The sequence below is a fragment of the Protopterus annectens genome, chromosome 4.part1 (genome assembly GCF_019279795.1).
Source record: "Protopterus annectens isolate FY-2018-M chromosome 4.part1, PAN1.0, whole genome shotgun sequence".
NCBI classification, from domain to species: domain Eukaryota; kingdom Metazoa; phylum Chordata; order Ceratodontiformes; family Protopteridae; genus Protopterus; species Protopterus annectens.
In genome coordinates, this window is record NC_056734.1 from 169,435,698 (window position 1) to 169,460,288 (window position 24,591).

Sequence of the window (24,591 nt, forward strand, 5' to 3'; positions counted from 1 at the left end):
CAGCGTGCCAGTAACCAGTGGTAGTAACACCCTTTACAAGGATGGTATGCCTTGTAAAAAAGTGTCATTACTTGTACTCTAATTCCTGCATGAAATTCCTAACAGATGGTAATGACTCAGTCTTATGTTACACCTGTGTGTACCCGGAATATAATGAATGTCCACTAAGCAGGTAATGCGCAGCAATTATGTACTTGCACATCAGGTGTTTGCTTTGGTGAAGATCTCATTTTGGTGTTTGTACATACCAGGAAATGTTACTGCAGGGTCGGTTTGGGTAAATCTTTCATTCTGGTGCTTCTGCATACATTTTATTGAAGGGGTTGCTTGGGTGAATGCTTCATTTAGTGGTTGTAAAGACTTATCTTCTTTTTGTGGCTGATTTAAAACTGTATAGTTCATAGGTGGTTACTGGGTTATTGACCCGGAGGTCTTTATAAGCCTAGCCGTGTGTACTCAATATAATACTAGAGAAAGCCAAAACATAAGAGCTATCTCCCCAGGGTAACCCAAGCTGAGCAACTGGCTGCCTGCCAGCTTATGACCAAGGGGTGCTGGGCTTTTTATGGTGAATACTCCCTGGTGTAGGTGTTCAACACTTTTTAGAAACGCTCATGGCTTTTCATGTAAAATTTAAGTCTGATCTTGGCTTGCTGTCTGATTCTTGACACTGCTCACCCGGATATTTTGGACAGTAGTTCTGGCTTAGAGGGTATGGTTAGGTGAGAACATGAATTAGTACTTTTAAATGGATCAGCCAGATACGTTTGACAGTTTTGCTTGTCTTAGTGTATTTCTGATTATACTCAGTAGTTGCTTGAGTGAGATAAACGTAATTTGCTGACTACTACCAGCATGGAGCTACCCTACATTTTGGTAATTTTTATTGGGTTTGTCAGTCATGTGTGGAATTTTGGTGGGAGGAAAGGCTCATATCTAAGTGATACAGTCTTTCACTGAATTACTCAGGTCTTGTCCTTACTGATGATAATGACTTTGTGTTACACAGCAGCTGCACAAAGTAATATAATGAATGCCTATTCAACAGGTTCTGTGGAGCAAGTAGCACCTGTGTCTGAGCATGCATAACTTTGCAGTAATGAAATGCAGGTCATTAGCACATTACCAATAACTGCAGCTACAATATATCACTGACTCATTACCACTTTTCAGGCAAAATTGTCAGCAGCTGTCAAGAGTTATTGACGTAAGTAGACGTCGTCAGCACACTGATGAATGGACAAGTCAGATTTAGCTTTTTTATCCACCTGGAGTCATTGCAAGCTACCCCCAACCACCACCACTTTCATTCTGTCATTTGTACAATGTCAAGAAATGCAACAAATGTGGGTGTATGTGAAAGAATATATTTTACATTTTTTGCTGAGTTACTGATTATAGTTTAGTTCTTATTTTACTTTTTTACTGATAAGTCAATGACAATACCAAACGTCAAATGTGGTCTTTACTTATTTGAGACATTTTACATTTAAACCTTTCACCTGTTAAAAGTTCTGAAAGGTCATATGGGGACTGATTTTCCATATGTTTGGGTGTTCCTCATAAAATGGACTGAAGTTGCTAACTAACAGACATTTCTGTTTTAGATTTCGTATTCCTTGGAGAAATGCATAGTAACAGAAATCCTGTTCTACCAATTTTTTTAAGTGCATGACAGCATTATTTATAGTCTGGCCCTATTTATTTTATGCTTATGTACCTAATACAAAGAATACTGCCCCTGTGGATAGGATGGAAGATTTGGATGGGCTAACCAGGTAATGGAAATGATATACATATATATATGTAGTCTTCCAATACATCTGTCAAACATCAGCAGTAATCTGTTTGCATCTTCTTTCCTCTGCAGGTTTGTCCACCTTCCGACACTGACATGGCTTCAGGTGTAGCCATTCCTACATTCACTGGGCTGCCAGCCATGCCTCCGAAACTGAAAACCGGTACAACTTGAGCTTCCCCACATCCAGTGTGAAGATATACTGGATTGCAAGAAAATGTATGCATTGGAGTGGAGTACTGCAGTTGTTGGAAGAGAACTGTTCCATCTACCCTAAGCCCAACATTCTTGTGCTGCACATTGGAGGGAATGATGTCATCAGTCAACCACTCGGAAGGCTACGGTTTCAAATCACAGTAATTTTTGAACACCTACAGTCTTGGTGGCCACGTTGTCATTTTGTGTGGTCTGATATAATTCCTTGACAGATATGGAAAACAGCAAAAAGTCAACGGGCAGCTCACAAGGCCAGACATTTAGAATGGATTCAAGCATGGCTTGATGCACAGAGTCGGTGGATCTACAATTTGCCATGACAGCATCACCGCGGAAGATGTTCACCTGTTCAGAAGGGATGGCATTCATTTAACTGAGGAGGGCATTGCGTTGCTCTTAACAGACCTCTACAATGGCGTGAGAGCTATGCAGGAACATGGTAAAAGAATTGTGCCTGTGTGTTGTACATGTGCAGATATCATTTGTTTTGGAGTTAGGTTATGGAAATTATGATTTTTTTCATATTTTGGTAAATAACTTTGCAAGGGAGCATGTCAGTGTGCCAAGTAATACCTCATTTTGAAGACAGTGTTACTCCTTACAACACGGTAAAAGAACTGTGTCTGTGCACTGTCTACATGTGCAGATATCACAGTTTGTTTAGTCTTGTAGGATTATGAAAATTATACACGACAGCCGCGGTGGTGCAGCGGTAGCGTTGTTGCCTCACAGCAAGAGGATTTCCGGTTCGATTCTCGGCTGGAGTGCAGTGAGTGCCTCCTGTGTGGAGTCTGCATGTCCTCCCCGCGGTTGGGTGGGCGTTCGAAAGACATGCGTAAATGGGCTTGCCTTCGTTGAAGGCTGAACGTCGAGCTGGCCCCTCGGCGTTCATGAAAAATCTACTGCCAATCATTAGCGGACCGGAGTTCCGCTGTGGCGACCACTAACCGGGAAAAGCCGAAAGACAAACACACACTTCAATACTTCTCATTATTATGCCCACATCTTTGCAAGGGAGCATGGTGATCACACAACTGATGCATCATTTGAAGGTGTCATTGAGACACACAACTTCTACACTGATATGTAGGCACTGTCTGTTACAGGTGATGAGATATTATGCTTCATCAATTATGAGAAATATTATATTAATCATATTTCTGTGAATATCTCCATAAAGGAGCATCACACAGTAATGGTTAAGGTATCACTTTAAAGCTGGCATTCATACTAACAAATTAAATACTGATTGTATGGGTCTACATGGTACATTGACCAAGACATGCTTATCCAAAAAGGTAAAAAATATGTACAATATCAACATTCCTTGCCAAATATTTAATAAGGGAAGTAAGTACTGGGGGAAGAAATAGCCAGGGATAGCCTAGTACCAACCTATAAACCTATATGCACCATCAACATTTACACTGTTGGAAAGGTCAGTGTCTGCTGAACAACTTTCACACTTACATTTTTAGTCTAGCTCTTATAGTTAGAGTTATGAACATTTAATATTTGTATGGTATTACAAATGGATTTTCTGAAAATGAGCACAGGCTGCACGGTTGTTCCTATGATAGAATCAAGCAGGCAGTTTTTTCTGAGCTGCTCCAGAGTGAATGAGTTAACACAGTCAACTAAATTCCAGTTTTCCCCCTCTTGCAAAAAAAAAAAAAAAAAAAAAAAAAAAAAAAACCCCACACATTAATACATGTCTAATCGTATATGCAATGGGATTGATGCTTTACTGTCTCCTAATCGTATATCCAATGGGATTTATGCTTTACACACTCTTATTTATTCACTAGTTTCACAATGTTGATGGTCTTACTGATTATCGCCATTATCCAACACCAGTCTCTGGTTTAACCCCAAGGTACTCCTAATTCTTCTAGTCAGCTCTCGTGCTTTATTCCAGTCACTCAAGTATTTTCCTTCGGAACAAGAGAAAAGGTGTCACTAAGGGGTGTAGCCATAAAATTCTGTTTTGTAGTCAGAACTCTTTACTGTCCCCCACCCCACATGAAATTAAAAAAAATGTACATACCTTTTAAAATGATGCCCCCCCCCCCATGTACACACCGTTTTCAGTGTTTTCCTGTAAAAAGTACAGTTGTGTACACTTACCATAAATGTAGATGTTTGAGTGTTCTCACTGCTGCAGTCTACACTATTGGGTTATCCATGCTGTGTTAGCCCTCAATCGGTCCGAATGCCAGAGTCAAGGTTTTGTGCATCATTTGCTGTCACTTGCTGGGTGACGTCAGGTCACCTGAGCTACGAAGACCAGCAGGTGAAGCCATTACCTCAGTTTTTCTTGCCCTAATCAACTAAAGAAGTCCAATTTTAATAATTATTGGTTGTCCTGGGGTAAGAAACCTATACAGAAATACAAGTCTCTCTAAGGACAACAGATATCGGGGGAAGGAGGGAAGGAAGCATGACTGCAGCAGTGAGAACACTCGAACATTTACATTTATTGTAAGGATACACAACTGTACTATGTTCTTCATTTCTCACTGCTGCATTCTTCACCATTGGGAAGATTCCCAAAGCTGAGGAGAAGGGTGGAAGGTTGACAGAAACATAACATTGGGAGAGCATGCCCTGCAGAATTGCAGAGGCAAACTCAGCCCTAGCTTTTGACAATAGATTCAGATGGTAATGCTTGCTGAAGATGTGGACTGAAGTCCATGTGGCAGCTTCCAGAATGCCCTTGGTGGGTTACCTCTCTAAGGAATGCTGTGGAAGTAGAGGTTGCCCTAGTGGAATGGGTTCTGATGGTCCTAAGGGGTGGTTTTCCATGCAAGGAGTAGTAAAACTGGATGCACAGTGCTATCCATTTGGAAATGGTCTGTTTGGATATTGGTTTCCCCTGTGCCCCTGTTTTAAAGCTGACCAAGAGCTAGTCAGTTTTCCTGAATGTCTTTGTATGATCCAGATGAAATCTGAGTTGCCTGTGCACATCCAAAGAATGTAGCATCCTTTCCACACTTGTTCTGAGGGTTAGGGAAGGAGGAGGCCAGGTGGATGGCCTGGTTAAGGGTAACATCCGAAACCACCTTTGGCATGAAGGAGGGGTTGGTTCTCTGGGAGATTGTCTGCATGGAAGATAAATGGCTCAATGGCCATTAAAGCTTGAAGCTCTGACACTCTCCTGGCTGAAATTATAGCCAAGAGAAAGGCAGTCTTCCAAAAGAGGTACTTTAATTCTGAGGATGCTACAGGCTTGAAGGGGGGCACAGTAAGCTTTTCTAAAACATAGTTCAGATCCCAGGCTAGGGTGCGCTGTCTTCTGGGGAGGCCTGATATTAGAGGCTCCTCTAAGGAATTGTTTGATAAGAGGGCGGGAGAACAATGGCTGTTCTGTATCAAAGTGTGCCAAGATGGCAGAGGCATGGATCTTTATGGAGGAGAAGGAGAGATCCTTATTAAGAAGCTCAGCCATATAATCTAGAATAAGAGGAATGGAGGGCAGATGCATGTCTGCTCCCTTGGAGTGGCTCCAGGAGCAGAATCTTCTCCATTTTCCAGTGTAAGATTTTCTGGTGCTGGGCCTTCTGGCTTCTGTGATGATGTCAAGGTCTTGCAAGCTTAGCATAGATTCCTTGTTGGCTATGGGGAGAATAAGCCATGTTGAGAGCTTGAGTGATTCTGAAGGTCTGGGTGCAGCACTGATCCCCTCCCCGGGATAGCAGGTGAGGAATCAGAGGTAGCTGGCCGGGGGGGGGGTGGGGGGGGTGGAGAGAGAGGCTGTGCAGGAGTGGGTACCAATGCTGTCTGGGCCAATCTGGGGCAATGCGTATTTCTTTTGGTTTTTCCTCCCTTATCTTGATTAATGCTTTTGGAATGAGAGGAAGAGGTGGGAATGCATACACAAAGAGGGTATTCGAAGGGAAGGTCAGGGCATTGATCTTCCAGGCCAGGTGATGGTATTCCCTGGTGCAGAATTTCTGTACTTGGTGATTTAAATGAGAGGGCAAAGACGTCCACCCGAGGAGGGGGGGGGGGCATGTGTGGTTAATTTGAAGAAAAATGTCTCTGTGGATTTGCCATTTGTGTGGGTCCAGCAGGTTTCTGCTTAGGTGGTCTGCTAGGGTGTTGTTGATGTCCGGTAGGTATTGGGCTATAACATGTAGTCCCATGGATGAGGCTGCTAGCCACAGGTTCATGGCTAGTCTGCACAGGGGGTAAGACTGATTCCCTCCCTGTTTATGTACCACGTGACTGTGGTGGTGTCTGTTTTTATGAGAAAAAACCCTGGTTTGAAGTAGGGTTTGAAGGACGCCAGAGAGTTTTGCACTGCTATCATTTCCTTTTGGTTGATGTGCAAGGGTAGTATTTGAGCGTCCCAGAGACCTTGGGTGCATTTGCCTTCTAGGTGGGCACCGCAGGCCATGTCCGAAGCATCTGTAGTTACTGTCTGGTCTGATGGACACAGGTTAGTCCCTTGTTCAGAGCACAGGCCTGGGCCCACCAGAGGAACTCTGATCTTATGCAAGGGATCGCAGGGAGTTGTCCAGAGGTTGAGAGCGTTGACACCATAGGTTCTTTAGGTACCACTGAATTTTCTTCATGTGTAGTCTGACCAGAGGTACCAGGAGAATGTATGAGGCCATGTACCCTAGAGCTTGCAGGAATTTACTAGCAGAAATCTGGGTTTCGGAGGCCAGAGTAGTGAAGTATTTTGGTAGGAAACTGTTTTTCTGGGGACAGAAAGGCCATTTGCTGTTCTTTGCCCAATAAAGCTCCCAGAAATATGACTGTCCTGGTAGGTGTCTGCTTTGATTTCCTTTCAATGATAGTGAACCCCAGAGAGGCGAGTAAGGTTTTTACAAATAAGAGGTGCTGCAGGAGCAGTTCCTTGCAGTCTGCCTAGATGAGACAGTAGTCCACGTAAGGGTAAATCTGTACATTGTTTTGCCTGCAAAAGGCAATGGCAGGAGCGAGACATTTGGTGAATACCCTGGGAGCAGTAGATAGCCAAATGATAAAGCAGATAATTGAAAGTGTAATGATCCTGCTCTGAACTGCAGGAATTTTCTGCATGACTCCCTTATTGGGATGTGCAGGTAAGCATTCTTTAGGTCTAAGGTGACCATCCAAGCTTTGTTTGGCAGCACAGGTAGAAGCGGTTGTAAGGTAAGCATTTTGAATTTTGGGATTACCAGGAAAGTATTGAGAAAGGATAGGTCCAGGATGGGACGTCAAGTTCCCTCTTTCCTGGGAACAAGGAATAGTCTGGAACAGAATTTTTTTGCGACTTGTTAGAGGCATAGGTTCTACTGCCCCTAGGGCTATTAGGTTTTGCACTTCTTTTAGTGCTTCTGCCCACTGGTTTGGTGGTAGGTCTGGGTACCCTCTTGGAGGTGGCAGCTCTCAGAAATTGAATTTGTACCCCTGAGCAACGACTTTTAAGACACATTGATCTTTTTTTTTATAAAGCTCCAATTTTCAATGCAAAGAGATAGCCTTCCTCCTAGCTTTTGGTGTGGTGGAAGCAGGCAGAGATGGGAAAGGTAGTCATTGAGAGTTTTTAGCACTCCCTGCTCTAGAGTTAGAGGGGGGCCACTGTTTAGTTCTTTGCTGGCCCTGAGTTTGAGCCTTGGTGGGTCTGTCCCTATGGGTTTTGCATTGTGCCTGCCTGTTTGGTGCAGGAAAGGATTAGTGTTTAGAGGTTGCACTTGAAGGAAATCTTTTAACAGTCTGCATCAATTTTGCTTTGTCTTCGATCTTTTAAGTACCTCTTCAGTTTTCTGTCTGAACAAGCGGTCTTTGTCAAGAGATTAATCCATTATTTTAGCTTTGACATGATAAGGGAGAGGTTGTTCCTTCAACCATGCATGTCTTCTGATAACAGATCCTGTCACTGCTGCCCTGCTAGAAGCTTCTAGGGCATCAAATCCACAGTGCAAGGAGAGCTTTGCCACCTGAGATGAAGAATGCAGTAATTCTGCTATCTCTTTATTATTGGCAATATCTGGTAAAGCAGAAATTTTCTGTTTCAAAAGTTCCAAAGTGTGCTGTTGATATTTTAACATATGGAACTGACAGTTGAGAGCCCTTATAGTTATAGTTGCAGAGGTAAATACTTTTTTACCCCATCTGTCTACGGCCCTGGATTCACTGTCTGAGGGAGTAAGATTCTTTGCAGAGGTAGCCTCAACTCCCTTGGGTCACTGAGTAATCACCTCTGGATCTGCTATAGGATTTCTGTAGAGGAATTTATGGGAGTCAGGGACCATGTAGTACCTGTCAGGTTTTCTGGGGGCAGGTGGAAGGGTGTCATGGGTAAGACTGGATTCTTGGTAAACATCATCTACCACCTCCAAGATGGGTGGAATTGCCAGAGGCCTATGCTGGGGTAGGTCCAAAAACTTTCTTAGTCTTTTCTTGGATTGAGGGAAATCTGTTGATTTCCTCTGGGGAAACCCTCCACACCCTCAGGAGCACTTCCACTGGGAAAGTCTTCCGGAGGTGATGCAGAAGGAATAGATTCTTCTGCATCCGAGTCTTCATAGGCAGTAAGAAGATTTTCCTCTAGTCAGATCCCTCAGAGTCTAAATCCAAATGGATGTCTGAAGAAGGTTCCCTTTTCCTTTTGGCTGGAATGACCGGATTACTCTGGATGAAAGGGATGACATCCTTCGCCACTAAACATTCTAGTTTGAGGAGGGGAGGAGCAGTGGAATGGAGACTTTTTGCTGTTTTCTTTGGAGTGGGTCTAAGTCGGGCCTAAAGGGTATCCCTTGGTGCAGTCGGTGTGTTAGTCGGAACAGAGGGTGAAGGCCTTGAAGTGATCTGGGCCTAAGCAAGTGACACAGTAAAGATGGAAGTTTCGGTGTGGTATTTGCTTTCCATAGGTGAGACAGTCACTGACTTTTTCGGACATCGGTTAGTGCAAGAAAAAGGAAGGATCCCCAACGAGGTACTTAACTTTAGGCGTTTTCAGCTGAAGTTCGAAATCTTGAAACAGCTGACCAGCACTGTTGCGAATTGCTTCTGCTACGGGCTCCACAGCAAGAAAGACTGAGGTAATGGCGTCACCTGCTCTCCTTTATAGCTCGGATGACCTGACGTCAGCCAGCAAGCGACAGCAGCCAACACACAAAACCTTGACTCTGGTATTCAGACCGACTGAGGGCTACCACAGCATGGATAACCCAATGGTGAAAACTGCAGTAGTGAGAAACTAAGAACATCTATTGTTCTGTTGTAAATGAGCAGTTCTCTCTGTAAGCAAGTTATGCACCTGATGTTACAGGCATTACCTCATATATTTGTAGATGGAATATAGCCTAATAAAAGCTAAAATATTTCTGAGTGATGCAAAGAAAAAATATACTCAGCAGAGTAAAGATTATACCTAGCTACACCTTTGGAGTTACTGTCAAAGTCTCACTATGGGCTTTGTTATTTTCAGAAGAATGTGGCCCTTCTATTTGCTGGCTCACTCTGTTAATTAAAAACCTTTTTTTTTTTTTTTTTACTTCCTCCTCAGCATGTTCTGCATACAAATATGTTTTTGATCCTTCAAGAAAAAAATATTCTGAAGACAGCTGGATACAGCAGCTTAAATCTGGCTAAAATGTCTATTTTTCCAGCCCTTTGTTATTTGACTATATACATTCCTTCAGTGTTTCACTTATTTTAAACACCTCTGAGCATATTATCTACTTTTTCCTCTAAATAACTAAAGTTGACACAAACTTTTTGCTGAACAGCTGCAAGATTATTCCCAGCTATAGCTCTCTCCTTTTCATACTGATTTTCTATTAATTTCACCAAATGTCCTCTTTGCTGGTATCCAGGCAGTATGATTACAGGTCAGTAACTGAATTTAATCCAATTTGTTAGGCTACCTTTTTCCGTGACAAATTCAGTTTTCACACTGGGAAAGATCCAAATGGGGAGATGCAATCATGAAGAAAATGCGAGTAGTTTTGCTGGAACTGGATTCAACCTGAAGTCTTGGTGAGTACCTTCACATAGTGGTCCCTGTTTTCACAAAATCTCACCAAGATGACACTGATATATGAAATGCAGTCTGTGTATAACATGGAGAAAGATAGATTTAAAAAAAAAAAAAAAAAAAAACGGTGGTTAGGTGCACAGGTCCCTGGATAAAAAGTGCCCAATATTTGTGTATTTACTGGTGACAGGACTGGAACAAGGCAGAGTAGAATCCTCAGGACATGGAAAAAAAGTACAGTTGTGTACACTTACCATAAATGTAAATGTTAGAGTGTATTCACTGCTGCAGTCATTACATTTGGGTTACCTGCCTACAGGTAGCCCTCAGCCGGCCTGAATATCAAAGTCTTAGATTCCTGCGTCGGGTGCTGTCTCTTCTTTCATGACGTCAGGGGTATAAAACATGCAGCCAGTGCCATTGCATCAGTTTTTCTTGCCCCAGATGTCAGGTGCCTCCATAATAGGAAGCAATTATATGTTAGGTTACACCTCCAACAAAAAGCAAATACACCAGAAAGCTTAAATACACCAAACAAGAAGGAAGGCAGAGCCAAGAGAAGTCAGGGGGCTGGAGGGAGGGTTACCAGCATTGTAACAGTGAATACACTCTAATATCTAAATTTATGGTAAGTGTACAAATCTGTACTATGTTCTTCGTGTTTCACTGTTGCAGTCATTACACACCTGGGTAGATTCCCAAAGCTAAGGAAGGGAGGAGGAATTTAAAGAGCATTAGGACCAGCTATTAAGCCCTGCAAGACTGCAGTGGCAAAACCAGCTCTGGATGTAGAAAAAATAGGCATGTGGTAATGCTTGGTGAATGTATGTACAGAGCTCCAGGTTGCAGCTTCTAGGATGTCCCTGGTAGGGACTCATCTGAGGAAGGCTGTAGAGGTAGATGCAGCCCTGGTGGAATGTGATCTTATCCCCTGTGGGGTCGGTTTTCCACGGTGCTTATAGCAGAAATTAATGCAATGGGCTATCCATTTAAAAATGGTTTGCTTTGAAATGGCCTTCCCCTCTGCCCCTGCAGCAAAGCCAACTAGCAGCTGTTCAGATTTTCTGAGAGGCTTGGTCCTGTCCAAATAAAATCTAAGTTGTCTGTGCACGTCCAAAGAGTGCAGTATTCGTTCACCTTTGTTTTGTGGATTTGGGAAAAAGGAAGGCAAATGAATGGACTGACTTAGGGCCACACTAGACACCACCTTGGGCATAAAGGAAGGATTGGTCCTGAGGAAAACCCTGTCTGCATGGAAGATAAAGAAGGGCTCCACTGCATGAGGGCCTGTAATTCAGACACTGTTTTTGCTGAAGTGATGGCTAGAAGGAAGGCTGTTTTCCAAGAAAGGAATTTTAACTCTGCAATTGCAGCTAGTTCAAATGGAGGGAGAGTGAGCTTTTCCAATACAAAGTTAAGGTCCCAGGTTGGAGTAGGGGCTCGCCTGGGGGGTATTAAATTTCTGGCCCCACTGAGGAACTGCTTTAGCAGGGGGTGAGGAGAAAAGGGGTGGTTCAGTATTATAATGTGCTGAAATTGCAGAGGCATGAATTTTAATTGACGAGAAGGACAGGCCCTTGTGCAGCATTTCTGTTAAGCACTGAAGAATATGAGGCAAGCTGGGCACTGTTGTGCCCATCCCCTGAGATTGGCTCCAGGAACAGTATCTTTTCCACTTTTCAGCATAAGATTTTCTAGTGCTAGGCCTCCTTGTTTCCAGAATAACATCTAGCACCTGCTTACTGAGGGATGCTATTGGCGAGCTCAAGGGATTAGCCAGGCTGCAAGATTCAGGGTTTGAAGCTGAGGGTGCAGAATCTGGCCCACCTGCTGGGACAGTAGGGAAAGTGTCCGAGGTACGTGCCATGGCTCCAGCAGTATCATACTGTGCAAGAGGGGGTACCATTGCTGGCGTGGCCAGTTTGGTGCAATCAGTATTGTCCTTGGTTTGTCCTGTTTGATCTTTAGCAGAACCTTCGAGAGGAGAGGCAGAGGGGGAAAGGCATACACTGAGAGGCTTTCCCGGGTAAAGAACAGGGCATCCACTTTCCAAGCTTGACTGTGGGGAGTCCATGTGCAGAATTTGCCCAATTAGTAGTTCTAGGGGGAGGCAAACCGGTCTATTTCTGGATTCCCCCATTTGTTCCTCAGGAGGTTGAATAGTTTGCGTTCCAGTTTCCATTCGTTTGGGTCCTTGAGATTTCTGCTTAGGTCATCTGCCAGTGACTTTAGCTTGCCTGGCAGGAAGTCAGCTTGGAGGTGCACTTGGTAGCTCAAGGCTGTGTTCCACAGAGCCATGGCTAGTTTGCAGAGAGGGTACGAGTGGGTTCCCCCCTGCTTGTTTATGCACCACATAACTGTGGTGATGTATGTCTTTACCAATAACTGTTCTGGTAGGATGTGGTCCTTGAAGGCTGTCAGGGAATTCTGTATAGCTAACATTTCTTTTTGGTTGATATACAGGTGCATCTGACTGGGGTTCCATTTGCCTTGAATGCACTGCCCTGCCAAGTGAGTCCCCCATGCATAGTCTGATGAGTCTGTTGTTAGGGTTTGGGCGGCAGGGGGTAAATTGAAAGGGAGCCTATTGTTGAGGTGGCAGGCCTCTGCCCACCAAAGGAACTCTGTCTTTATACAAGGAATGATAGGAATCAGTGTTTCCAGGTGCTGAGAATGTTGGCACTATAGGCTTTTTAGATACCATTGTAGGTTCCTCATATGCAGTCTTGCATATGGAATTAGTAGAATGCAAGAGGCCATGAACCCCAGGGCTTGCAGAATTTTCCTTGCAGATAGCCGAGTCTTTCTGGCCAGTAGTTTGAAGTAGGCTGTCAAACATGTTTCTCTGGCATGAGGAAAGCCATCTGGGAAGTTGTGTTCAAGCTTGCTTCCAGGAAAACAATCTGTTGGCAGGGTACTAGGTGACGCTTCTTTTTGTTTATGGTGTAACCCAGTGAGGTTAGAAGTTTCTTTACAAATACCAGATGTTTTAATAGCAAGTCCTGGCTTTCTGCCTGAATCAGACAATCGTCCAGATATGGGTATATTTGAATATTTCTCTGCCTGCAAAATGCAATGGCTGGAGCTAGACACTTTGTGAATACCCTGGGCGCAGTAGACAAGCCAAAAGGAAGTGTAGAGAACTGATAATGCATGGAGCCTGCTCTGAAGCGTAGGTATTTCCTGCAAGATTCTCTTATTGGAAAGTGCAGGTAAGCTTCTTTTAAGTCTAAGGTTGCCAACCAGGTATCTTTGCCCAACATAGGGAGCAACTGTTAAAGTGTTAACATTTTGAATTTTAGGATTAACAAAAAGGTATTTAGAATAGAGAGGTCCAGGATAGGATGTCAGGAGCTGGCTTTTCTGGATACCAGGAACAGTCTTGAGTAAAAACCTTGTCCCCTTTCTTCTGCTGGGACAGGTTGAATAGCCCTGATACTTAGAAGAGAGAGAAAGTACAGTTGTGTACACCTACCATAAATGTAGATGTTCGAGTGTATTTACTTTTGCAGTCATTACATTTGGGTTATCTGCTTGCAGGTAGCCCTCAGTCGGCCTGATTAACAAAGTCTTGGGTCCTGCGTCGGTTGCTGTCTCTTCTTCCATGACGTCAAGTCATCAGGGGGTATAAAACATGCAGCCAACGTCAGTAAATCAGTTTTTCTTGCCCAAGATGTCAGGTGCCCCCCCACCCCAATGGGAAGCAATTAAATCTATAACCATACAAGGTTATACCTCAAACAAAAAAGCAAATACACCAAAAAGTTTTTAAGCATTGAAAAGGAGAGAAGAGGTACAGCCAAATGAAGTCAGGGGGCTGGAGGGAGGGTAACTAAGGACTGCAACAGTGAATACACTCGAACATCTACATTTATGGTAAGTGTACACAACTGTACTATGTTATTCGTGTTTCAATATTGTAGTCATTATATTGCAGTCATTATATTTGGGTACATTCCCAAAGCTAAGGATGGGAGGAGGAATTTAGACAGCATTAGGACCAGCTATAAGGCCCTGCAATACTGCAGTGGCAAAGCCAGCATTGGATTTAGAGAAAATTGGCAATTGGTAATGCTTGGTGAAAGTATGTACAGAACTCCAGGTAGCAGCTTCTAGGATGTCCCTGGTAGGTACGCCTCTGAGAAAGGCTGTAGAGGTAGATGCAGCCCTAGTTGAGTGGGATCCGATCCCCTGTGGGATAGGTTTTTCCATATTGCTTACAGCAGAAGTGAATGCAATGGCCTTATCCATGTGGAGATGGTTCGCTTTGAAATAGCCTTCCCCTCTGTCCTTGCAGCAAATGCCACCAGCAGTTGTTCAGATTTCCTTTGAGGTTTAGAACTGTCCACGTATAATCTAAGTTGTCTGTGCACATCTAAGGAGTGCAGTATCCATTTCCCTTTGTTCTGTGGATTAGGAAAGAAGGTACGCAAATTAATGGACTGATTAAATGCCACACTGGAAACCACCTTTGGCATGAAAAAGGGATTGGTCCTGAGGGACACCCTGTCCACATGAAAGATAATGAAAGGCTCCTCTGCCATAAGGGCCTGTAATTCAGATACCCTTCTTGCTGAAGTGATGGCTAAAAGGGAAGCTATTTTCCAAGAAAGCTATTTTAAATCTGCAGTAGCAGCTGCTCAAAAGGAGGAAGGGTGAGTTTCTCCAATACAAATTTAAGGTCCCACGCTGGAGTTGCAGCTCTCCTGGGTGGTCTTAAACTTTTGGCCCCTCCGAGGAGCTGCTTGAGCAGTGGGAGAGAGAAGAGGGGAGGTTCTGTGTTATGATGAGCTGAAATGGCTGAGGCGTGAATTTTTATTGAGGAAAAAGACAGGCCCTTGTGAAGTATCTCAGTTAAGTATTGTAAAATCTGAGGTAAATTGGACACTGATGTGCTCATCCCTTGAGACTGGTTCCAAGCACAGAATCTTTTCCATTTTTCAGCATAAGATTTTCTAGTACTAGGCCTCCTTGCCTCTAAAATGACATCCATCACTGGTTTACTGAGGGATGGTAAAGGAGATTTTAGGTAATTAGCCAGGCTGCTAGGTTCAGTGTTTGAAGCTGAGGGTGCAGAATCTGGTTCTCCTGCTGAGACAGCAGGGTAGGAGTCTAAGGCAGGTGCCATGGGGCCAACAATGACACATTGCGCAGGAGGGGGTACCAATGTTGGCATGGCCAGGCTGGTGCAATCAAAATCATCCTTGGTTTGTCTTGTTTGATCTTTAGTAGTACTTTGGAGAGCAGAGGCAGAGGAGGAAAGGCATAAACTGATAGTTTTTTTCCAGCTGAAGGACAGAGCATCCACTTTCCAAGCTTGTCTGTGGGGAATCCTTGCACAAACTTTTTCCAATTGATAGTTCTGGGGGGAGGCAAACAGGTCTATATCTGGGCTCCCCCATTTGCTTGTCAACATGCTGAAAATCCTTGGTTCCAGTTTCCACTCGTGTGGGTCCATGAGGGTTCTGCTTAGTCCATCTGCCAGTGTACATAGTTTTCCTGACAGGAATTGAGCTTGTAGATGTACTTGGTAGCTCAATGCTGTGTTCCACAATGCCATGGCTAGTCTGCAGAGGGGGTAAGAATGTGTACCCCCACCCTGCTTGTTTATGTATCACATAACGGTGGTGTTGTCCTTTACCATTAATTGTCCTGGAAGAATGTGGTCCTTGAAGGCTGTCAGAGCACTCTGCACAGTTAACATTTCTTTATGATTGATGTGAAGGTGCATTTGAATTGGGTTCCACTTGCCCTGAATGCACTTCCCTACCAGGTGCGCCCCCCCACCCATGCATATTCTGATGCGTCTGTTAGGGTTTGGGCAGCAGGGGGTAGTGTGAATAGTAGTCCCTTGTTTTGGTGGCAGGCCTGTGCCCACTAAAGGAACGCTAGACGTAGACAAGGAATGATAGGAATTATTGCTTCTAGATCCTGAGAATGTTGACACCATAGGCTTTTTAGATGCCACTGCAGTTTCCTCATATGCAGTCTTGCATATGGAATTAGAAGAATGCAGGAGGCATGAACCCCAAGGATTGCAGTATTTGCCTGGCAGCAAAGGCAAGTGGGGCAGTGGTTAAGGTGTATGCCTTTTAATCACAAGGTGCAAGGTTTGATTCTCACCACAGCCTGGAGATTCACAGATAGCAGGTGTTTTGTGACCACTTGTTTGAAGTAGGTTGTCAAGTGAATTTGTTTCTCTGGCGTGAGGAAAGCCATCTGGGAAGTTGTATTCAAGCTTGCTCCCAGGAATATAATTTGTTGACAGGGTACCAGGTGTGATTTATTTTCGTTTATGTTGTACCCCAGAGAAGTTAGCACCCTCTGTACAAAAGCCAGATGATTCAAAAGTACGTCCTGGTTTTCTGCCTGAATTAGACAATCGTCCAGGTATTGGTATATTTGAATATTTATTTGCCTGCAAAATGCAATGACTGGAGCTAGGCACTTTGTGAATACCCTACCCACAGTAGATAAGCCAAAGGGCAGTGCAGAGAAATGATACTGCATGTAGCCTGCTTTGAAGCGTAGGTATCTTCTGCAAGATTCCCTGATTGGGATGTGCAGGTATGCTTCCTTTAAATTTAGTGTTGCCAACCCGGCATCTCTGCTTAGCATGGTGAAGAGTCAGCATCTTGAATTCTGGAATCACCAAAAAGGTGTTTAGAGTAGGCACGTCCAGGATAGGATGCCATGAATTGTCTTTTCTAGGTACCAGGAAAAATCTTGAGTAGAAAGCTTGTCCCTTTTTCTCTTCTGGTACCAACTGAATAGCCCCTATGCTTAAAAGAGAGTACTTGCTTTTGGGCCTCTGCCCACTGCTTTGGAGGTAGATCCGGCCAAACGCTTGGAGTTGGTGACGTGTGAAAGTGAAATCTGTATCCTTGGGGAGACTATATTTAAAACCCACTTGTCCTGGGTAATGAGTCCCCAGTTCTTTGCATGAAGTGCAATCTTTCCCCCAAAGGGGCAGTTAGTTGAGAAGGGCTTGGAAGTCTTAAAAAGAAGTCACTCAGACAGTTTACCATAGGGGGGGGGGGTTTATTACTCCCAAATTTGGAAGTGGAGGCCCCCCACTGCTTAGTCCTGTGCGTCCCCTGGGACTGAAGCCTGGGTGCTCTGCTGGATCTGGGTTTGGACTGAATAGATCTGGAAGAGGCAGGAAAGGACCAATTCTTAGAAGGCCAATGCCTACTAAATATTGGAGGTTGTACTTGTAAAAAGTCTTTAACAGTTTGCATAGATTTAGCTTTTTCCTCCATCTTTTTAAGAACTACTTCTGCTCTGTTGCCAAACAGGCGGCCCTGATGTAAGGGAGCATCCAGTAATTTTGCTTTAATATGATCTGGCAAGGATTGCTCCTTAAGCCAAGCATGCCTTCTAAGTACAGACCCAGTTACCGCAGCCCTGCAAGATGTCTCTAGTGAATCAAAACCACATTGCAATGTATGTTTACCAACTTGTTCAGCAGAATGCATAAAATCCTGTAAATCCTTATTTTCAGCACAATCAGAAGTCAACATCATTTAATGTTTAAGCAATCCAATAATATGCAGCTGATACTTTAACATATGAAACTGGCAATTCAAGACCCTAATGGCCAAAGTTGCAGAAGTGTATACCTTCTTACCCCATCTATCCAGCACCGTGGAGTCTCTATCAGAGGGGGGTAGGATTTTTGGCAGTAGTAGCTTTAATGCCCTTGGGTCCCTGTGAAATGGTTTTAGGATCCGCAGTAGGATTTTGGAAAAGAATCTTGTGAGAGTCAGGAACCCGGTAATATCTATCAGGTTTTATGGAAGCAGGAGGTAAAGAGGCAAGGGCCATGCTAGATTCCGAAAAGGCATCATCAACAATGTCCAGTACAGGAGGTATAGCTAAAGGCCTGTCCTGGGGCAGGAATAAGAAATCCCTAAGCCTCTTTTTAGAATCAGAGAAATCCTGACTTTCCCAACGAAAAAGCTCCCTGAGAGTATGCAAGGTTTCACCAAATGAGAAATCCTCGGTGTGTGTGTGTGTGGGGGGGGGGGGGGGGGTGCAGAGGGAATAGAGTCCTCAGCATCAGAATCCTCATAGGTAGATAAGGGTAAATTCTGGTCATCAGGGGAAACAGAAATTTCAGAATCCTGGTCAGAAGTATCATAAGCAAACTCAGTCCTAGGTCTCTTAGAAGGGGAAGGTTGGCTTCCCCTGATTAAAGTAATAAGGTCTTCAGTTATTCCTATCATTTGTTCTTTAGGCATAGAGGCCTGACCATGCGATCTGGTCGTCAGTTTTCTAGGCATGGTTTGAGTTTTAGGCCTTGAAGAAGGAGATGGCACCGGTTTAATATGCAAGTCAGTAGGCCTGAATACACCCTCAGAAGCCGGTGCCTGCACAGCGGCTCCGGACCCATCCAAGGTAGAGACATCCGCAGGTTCCACAGTTGAAGCATCTCGCGGCATACTGGACTCCAAATGGGTCTCAGTAGAGGCCTGCGAATCTGAAGTAGCGAGTATCAAGGGCTGCGAATGCGCCTCACTGAGTACGGGCGAACTGGGTGGCCTGTCTCTGTCTTTATCTTTGCGTTTCTTCAGAATGTCGGTAGTCGGATTGTTTACCGAAGACATATCAGGATAATTGAACTGAGCACCAAAAAATTTAGAAGCGCAAATATACCGACGATGGATAGTTTGTGGTTTAAATAAGGCACAAAACCGACGGTGAGGTACATCGTGATCAGGGCCTAGACAAGGAATACAGTACGAATGAAAATCTTTATGAGGCAGTTGCTTTCCACAAGAAATGCAATTATTTACTTTTACTGACATCGGTTTAGAGCAATGGGGAACTTAGCTTTTAGTTGAAGACTTTGGTTCTGAAACTCGAAAATGAAAATTTCAGGAGTCAGCCGACCGGCACTTGCGAACTGCTTCTGCTTCGGGCACCGCACAGCAAGAAAGACGGATGTAATGATGTCGGCTGCATGTTTTATACCCCTGACAACCTGACGTCACGGAAGAAGAGACAGCAACCGACGCAGGACCCAAGACTTTGTTAATCAGGCCGACTGAGGGCTACCTGCAAGCAGATAACCCAAATGTAATGACTGCAACAGTGAAACACGAAGAACATCCTGCTGTTGAGCCTCTGCCCACTGATTTGGTGGTAGGTCTTGCCAACCGTTTGGGGTTGGCAAGGTGTTGAAGTGGAATCTGTATCCCTGGAAAACTATTTAAAACCCATTTATCCTGGGTAATGGGTTCCCAGTTTTTTGCATGCAGGGCGAGCTTTCCTCCTAAGGGAGCAGGCAGTTGAGCAGGGCTTAGAAGGGTTAAGGTTAAGCCATTGTGACATTTTTCCAAAGGGGGGTGTCTTACTACTTCCAGCTTTGGAAGTGGGAGCCCCCCACTGCTTAGGCCTGTGTGTAGCCTGAAACCGGAACCTAGGTGGTCTGCTGTTCCTGGGTTTGGACTGAGAAGGCCTGGAAGAGCCTGGAAAAGACAAATTCTTAGAAAGCCAGTGCCTACTAAATCTTGGAGGCTGTACTTGCAGGAAATCTTTAACAGTTTGCATAGATTTGGCTATTTCCTACATTTTAGTTTAAGGATGACTTCTGCTTTGTTGCCAAACAAGCGGTCTTGGTTTAAGGGAGCATCCAGTAATTTAGCTTTAACATGATCTGGCAAGTTTTGCTCCTTAAGCCAAGCATGCCTTCTAAGTACAGACCCAGTGACAGCAGCCCTGCAAGATGCTTCTAAACAGTCAAAACCACATTGCAAAGTAGGTTTACCAACTTGTTCAGCAGAATGCATTAAATCCTGTAATTCTTTGTTTAGCACAGTCAGGAATCGTCATTTTCTGTTTAAATAGTCCCACAATATGCTGTTGATACTTTAACATATGAAAATGGCAGTTTAAGGCCCTAATGGCCAAAGTAGCAGAAGTGTATACCTTCATACCTCATCTGTCCAAGGCCCTGGAATCTCTATCAGAGGGGGTAGGGTTTTTGGCAGCAGTAGCTTTAATGCCCTTTGGTCCTTGGGAAATGGTCTCTGGATCCGCAGGAGGCTTCTTGAAGAGGAACTTGTGAGAGTCAGGTACTCTGTAATACCTGTCAGGTTTTCTGGGAGCTGGAAGTGTCTGGGGCCAGGCTAGATTCCAAGAAGGCATCATCTACGATGTCCAGAACAGGAGGGATAGCTAAAGCCCTGTGTATTGAGGGAGGAGTAAGAATTCCCTTTTCTTTTCTTTTTGGAGTCAGAGTAATCCTGGCTTTCCCAGCGGAAAAGCTCCCTAAGAGTGTGCAAGTTTTCACCAAAAGAAAAATCTGCTGGAGGGGAAGCAGAGAGAATGGAATCCTCTGCATCAGAATCCTCATAGGTAGATAAGGGCAAATCCTGGTAATCAGAAGAAACAGAAATTTCAGAATCCTGATCACAAGAATCAGAAGGAAAATCAGTTCTAGGTCTCTTAGAGGGGGAAGGCTGGCTTCCCCTAATTAGAGTAATAAGGTCAGGTCTTCAGTCATTCTAAGCATTTGTTTTTTTTTTTTTAAGGCATATGGGCCTGACCATGCATCTGGAGCATTTCTCCCCGGGCCTCCGCTGAAAACAGGCTTTGTGAAACCTAGTCGGACTTTCCCGGTCAACAAATGTTAAATAAATAAATAAAATAAATAAATAACTAAAAACCATACAGTTTGGACATCTGTTTTTTAGGCGTGGGTCGAGTTTTAGGCCTTGATGAAAAAGATGGCATTGGTTTAAAATGCAAATCTGTAGGCTTGAATACACCCTCAGAAGCCGGTGCCTGCAGAGTGGCTCAGGACCCATCCAAGGAAGAGACATTCACAGGTTCCATAGTTGAAGAAGCATCTTGCGGCATATCAGACTCTGAATGGGTCTCAGTAGAAGCCTGCGAATCTGAAGTAGCGGGTATCAGGGGCTGCAAAAGTGCCTAACTGAGTACTGGCGAACTGGCAACTAGCTTAACGGAAGCGTTGTCAACAATTTTGGACATATGCGGTCTGTCTCTGTCTTTATCTTTACTTTTTTTGGAATATTGGTAATTGGTTGGCTTACCAAAGTCATTTCTGGATAGTTAAACAGAGTACCAAAATAATTTGCTGAGAAAATAGACCGACAGCGAATAGTTCGCGGGTTGAATAAGGCACAAAACCGACAGGGAGGGACATCGTGGTCTGGGCTTAAGCAAGGAATGCAGTACAAATGAAAATCTTTGAGGTATTTGCTTTCAACAAGTGAGAGAATTGTTAACTTTTACTGACACTGGCTAAGAGCAAGAAAAAGGCTCCCCAACGGGGTACTTCGCTTTTTTCGAAGACTTCGGTTCTGAAACTCAAAAAAGAAAATTTCAAGAGTCGGCCAACCGGCACTTGAGAACTGCTTCGGGGACCGCGTGGCAAGAAAGACTAATGTAATGGCATCAGCTGCATGTTTTATACCCCTGACGACCTGACGTCATGGAAGAAGAGACAGCATTCTACGCAGGAATCCAAGACTATGATATTCAGGCCGGCTGAGGGCTACCTGCAGGCAGATAACCCAAATGTAATGAATGCAACAGTGAAACACGAAGAACATCACTCCATCACTCCTACCATAGGGTTAGGACGGGCTCGGGGCGAAACCCAATAAATAAATAAAAATTTTATAACCTAGGGCAGCCTTGGAAATCTTCCATGAGAATGAAAAAAAAAAATAACTTGCAGCAATCTGATTTTATGTCTGTAACTTATAGAGGAAAGACATCCAACCTCAGAACCATCCAGGAAAATCTGGTCTTCATGTGGTTCCAACTTAAATCTTCTCTTTGTTTCCTTTTTTTTCTTTGGTGTCCCAGGAGCATCATCCTAAAAAAAAAAAAAAAAAAAAAAAAATCATTAGTTAAAAAATTCTCTATAAATGTTGGTTTTAAATGTCAAAAAGTATGCCCTGTTAAAAGTTATGAAAGTACACACAATTACTTCAGTGTGATTTTTGTTAAATCTGCTATACAAAGGTTCATTTTCAGTCGCTACTGGGATAGTTCAAAACATGCAAGACACTGGCGGTATTACCAGCTGAATTTAAGATAAAGTGCAAAGCTGTTTTATTAAAACCCGTCTTTTTCAACAAGGGTGTTTGCATTTATCATCTGATAAAAAATTCCTTCAAGACTTACTGTAAAACTTCTACTTCTGATAAGAGTTGATATTTACAGTGCTCCTTCCTTCAAGACTTACTGTAAAACTTCTACTTCTGATAAGAGTTGATATTTACAGTGCTCCTAGTAAAAAACATGCAACAAGTGCTCGCATAAAGGAAAAATGCATACAAACACTCAAACAAACAAACCAAGGAACCAAGGAACCCAGAAGAGGAGGACAAAAAAACCTTAACTGCCCAAGAAAACAGCTACACCTAATACTGGTCAAAGGCAAAAGAGAAAGAAAACTCTCTCAGTAGTAGGAGGAAGAGTAAGATTTAACCTGCAAAGGATACAGCACACTGAAAGGAGAGCTCTTTTGCACATCCATTGATTGAATGCAAACAAGACATGAGCAACTAAGATGGAGTCTAGGGGAGGAGTCAAAGGTCTGGATCTGTAGTAGTTTTGAAGTCAGTACAGATATCGGATAAGACAACCCATGTTTTGAAATGGATGAAAATAAACAATAGATAGTACAGTTGTGTGCAGTTACAATAAATGTGAGTGTAGTCACTGTTGCAGTCATCACATGTGGGTTATCCATACTGTGGTAGCCCTTGGCCAGCCCGAATACCAGAGTCATTTTTTTTTTGTGTCGGCTGCAGTCGCCTGTAGTCTAACGTCAGGTCATCAGTGCAATAAAAGCAAGGCAGCCAACTTCATTACATTAGTTTTTCTTGCCTTAACCTGTCAGAAGCACAAGGAAATAAGGAAAATTGGGCCTGGTGAATAAAAGCCACAGTGGGAAGCTTATGTCCCCCTAGGGGAAGATGCTATATGGGGGATGGAGGGAGGAAAACCAAGACTGCAACAGTGAATACACTAGAACATCTACATTTATGGTAAATGTACACAACTGTACTATGTTCTTCGTGTTTCACTGTTGCAGTTATCACCTGTGAGAGGATTCCCAAAGCTGAGGAGAGGGGGGAAGGATAGATAAGAGTCCTAGGAATGGGTCAGCAGGCCCTGCAGAACTGCAGTGGCAAACCATGCCCTAGACTTAGAAAAAAGAGGGAGGTGGTAATGCTTTATAAAAATATGGACAGAGGTCCGGGTGGCAGCTTCCAAGATGTCCCTGGTGGGTACTCCTCTGAGGAAGGCTGTGGAAGTGGAGGCTGCACTAGTGGAATGGGTATGGATAGACTTGGTGGCAGTTCCCATGTAGTCTGTAGCAGAAATGGATACAGTGTGATATCCATTTGGAAATGGGCTTCCCCTCTGCCCCAGGGGCAAAGCTGACCAGTAGTTGGTCTGTTTTTCTGACTGGTTTTGTACGGTCCAGATAGTATCAGAGTTGTCTGTGCACGTCTAGCGAGTGCAGAATTCTTTCCCCCTTGTTTTGGGGGGGTGGGTAAGAAGGTGGTTAGCTGTATGGCCTGGTTAAGGGTCACATGAGATACCACCTTGGGCATAAAGAAGGGGTTAGTCCTCAAGGACCCTGTCTGCATGGAAAATGACGAAGGGCTCAACAGCCATGAGAACCTGAAGTTCTGATACCCTTCTGGCTGAGGTGATAGTAGAAAGGCAGTCTTCCAGGAGAGGTATTTCAACTCTGTAGATGGAGCAGGCTCGAAAGGTTAGTTTTTCTAGAACATAATTCAGGTCCCAGGGTGGCGTGGGAGGCCTTCTGGGAGGTCTGATATTAGAAGCCCCTCTGAGGAATTGCTTAATCAAAGGATGAGAGAAGAGGGGTGGGTCTGAATAGTAATAGGCAGAAATGGCTGAGGCATGGATTTTAATACAGGAGAAAGAGAGGCCACTATTGAGCAACTTGGCTAGGTAATCCAAGATAAGGGGGATGGAAGGATGGGAGGTACTGGCCCCTTTGGATTTGTTCCAGGAGAAGAATCTTTTCCAATTTTCTGGTGCTGGGCCTTCTGGCCTCTGTTATCATGTCCACGACCTAGTTGCTTAACAAAGACTTCTTGTTGGCTTTTAAGGTATAAGCCATGCTGAAAGATTGAGAGTCTGAAAGTCTGGGTGCAGTATCTCCCCCCCTCACCTGGGTCAAGAGGTCTGAAATCAGGGGAAGGTGCTTGGGGGGATAAAAGGTCAGGCTATGCAGAAAGGGGTACCAATGCTGTCTGGGCCAATCTGGAGCAATGAAGACGGCCTTTGGTCTCTCCTCCTTTATTTTGATCAGTACCGTGGGAATATAGGGCAGAGAAGTACACAAAGAGAGAGTTCCAGGGGAAGGTCAAGGTATCCACCTTCCACACTAGGAGGTGAAACTCCCTGGTACAGAACTTTTGCAGCTGGTGGTTTAGGTGCGAGACAAAGAGATCCACTCCTGAGTGATTTGCAGAAATATTTCTCTGTGGAGCTGCCAATCGTAAGGGCCCAGTAAGTTTCTGCTTAGGTGGTCTACCAGGATGTTGTTGACCTATGGTAGGTATTGGGCAATTAGGTG

At 44.0% G+C, this 24,591-nt stretch overlaps 1 protein-coding gene across 1 annotated transcript in view; it reads right to left on the reverse strand.

Annotated features, from left to right (window-relative positions):
- SEC62 (SEC62 homolog, preprotein translocation factor) overlaps positions 1 to 24,591 on the reverse strand; it is a 924,572-nt gene that overhangs the window by 268,682 nt on the left and 631,299 nt on the right. The window contains exon 5 of the mRNA XM_044070077.1: positions 21,745 to 21,840. Coding sequence (XP_043926012.1) covers positions 21,745 to 21,840 — 96 coding nt within the window. The remainder of the gene's footprint in view (positions 1 to 21,744; positions 21,841 to 24,591) is intronic.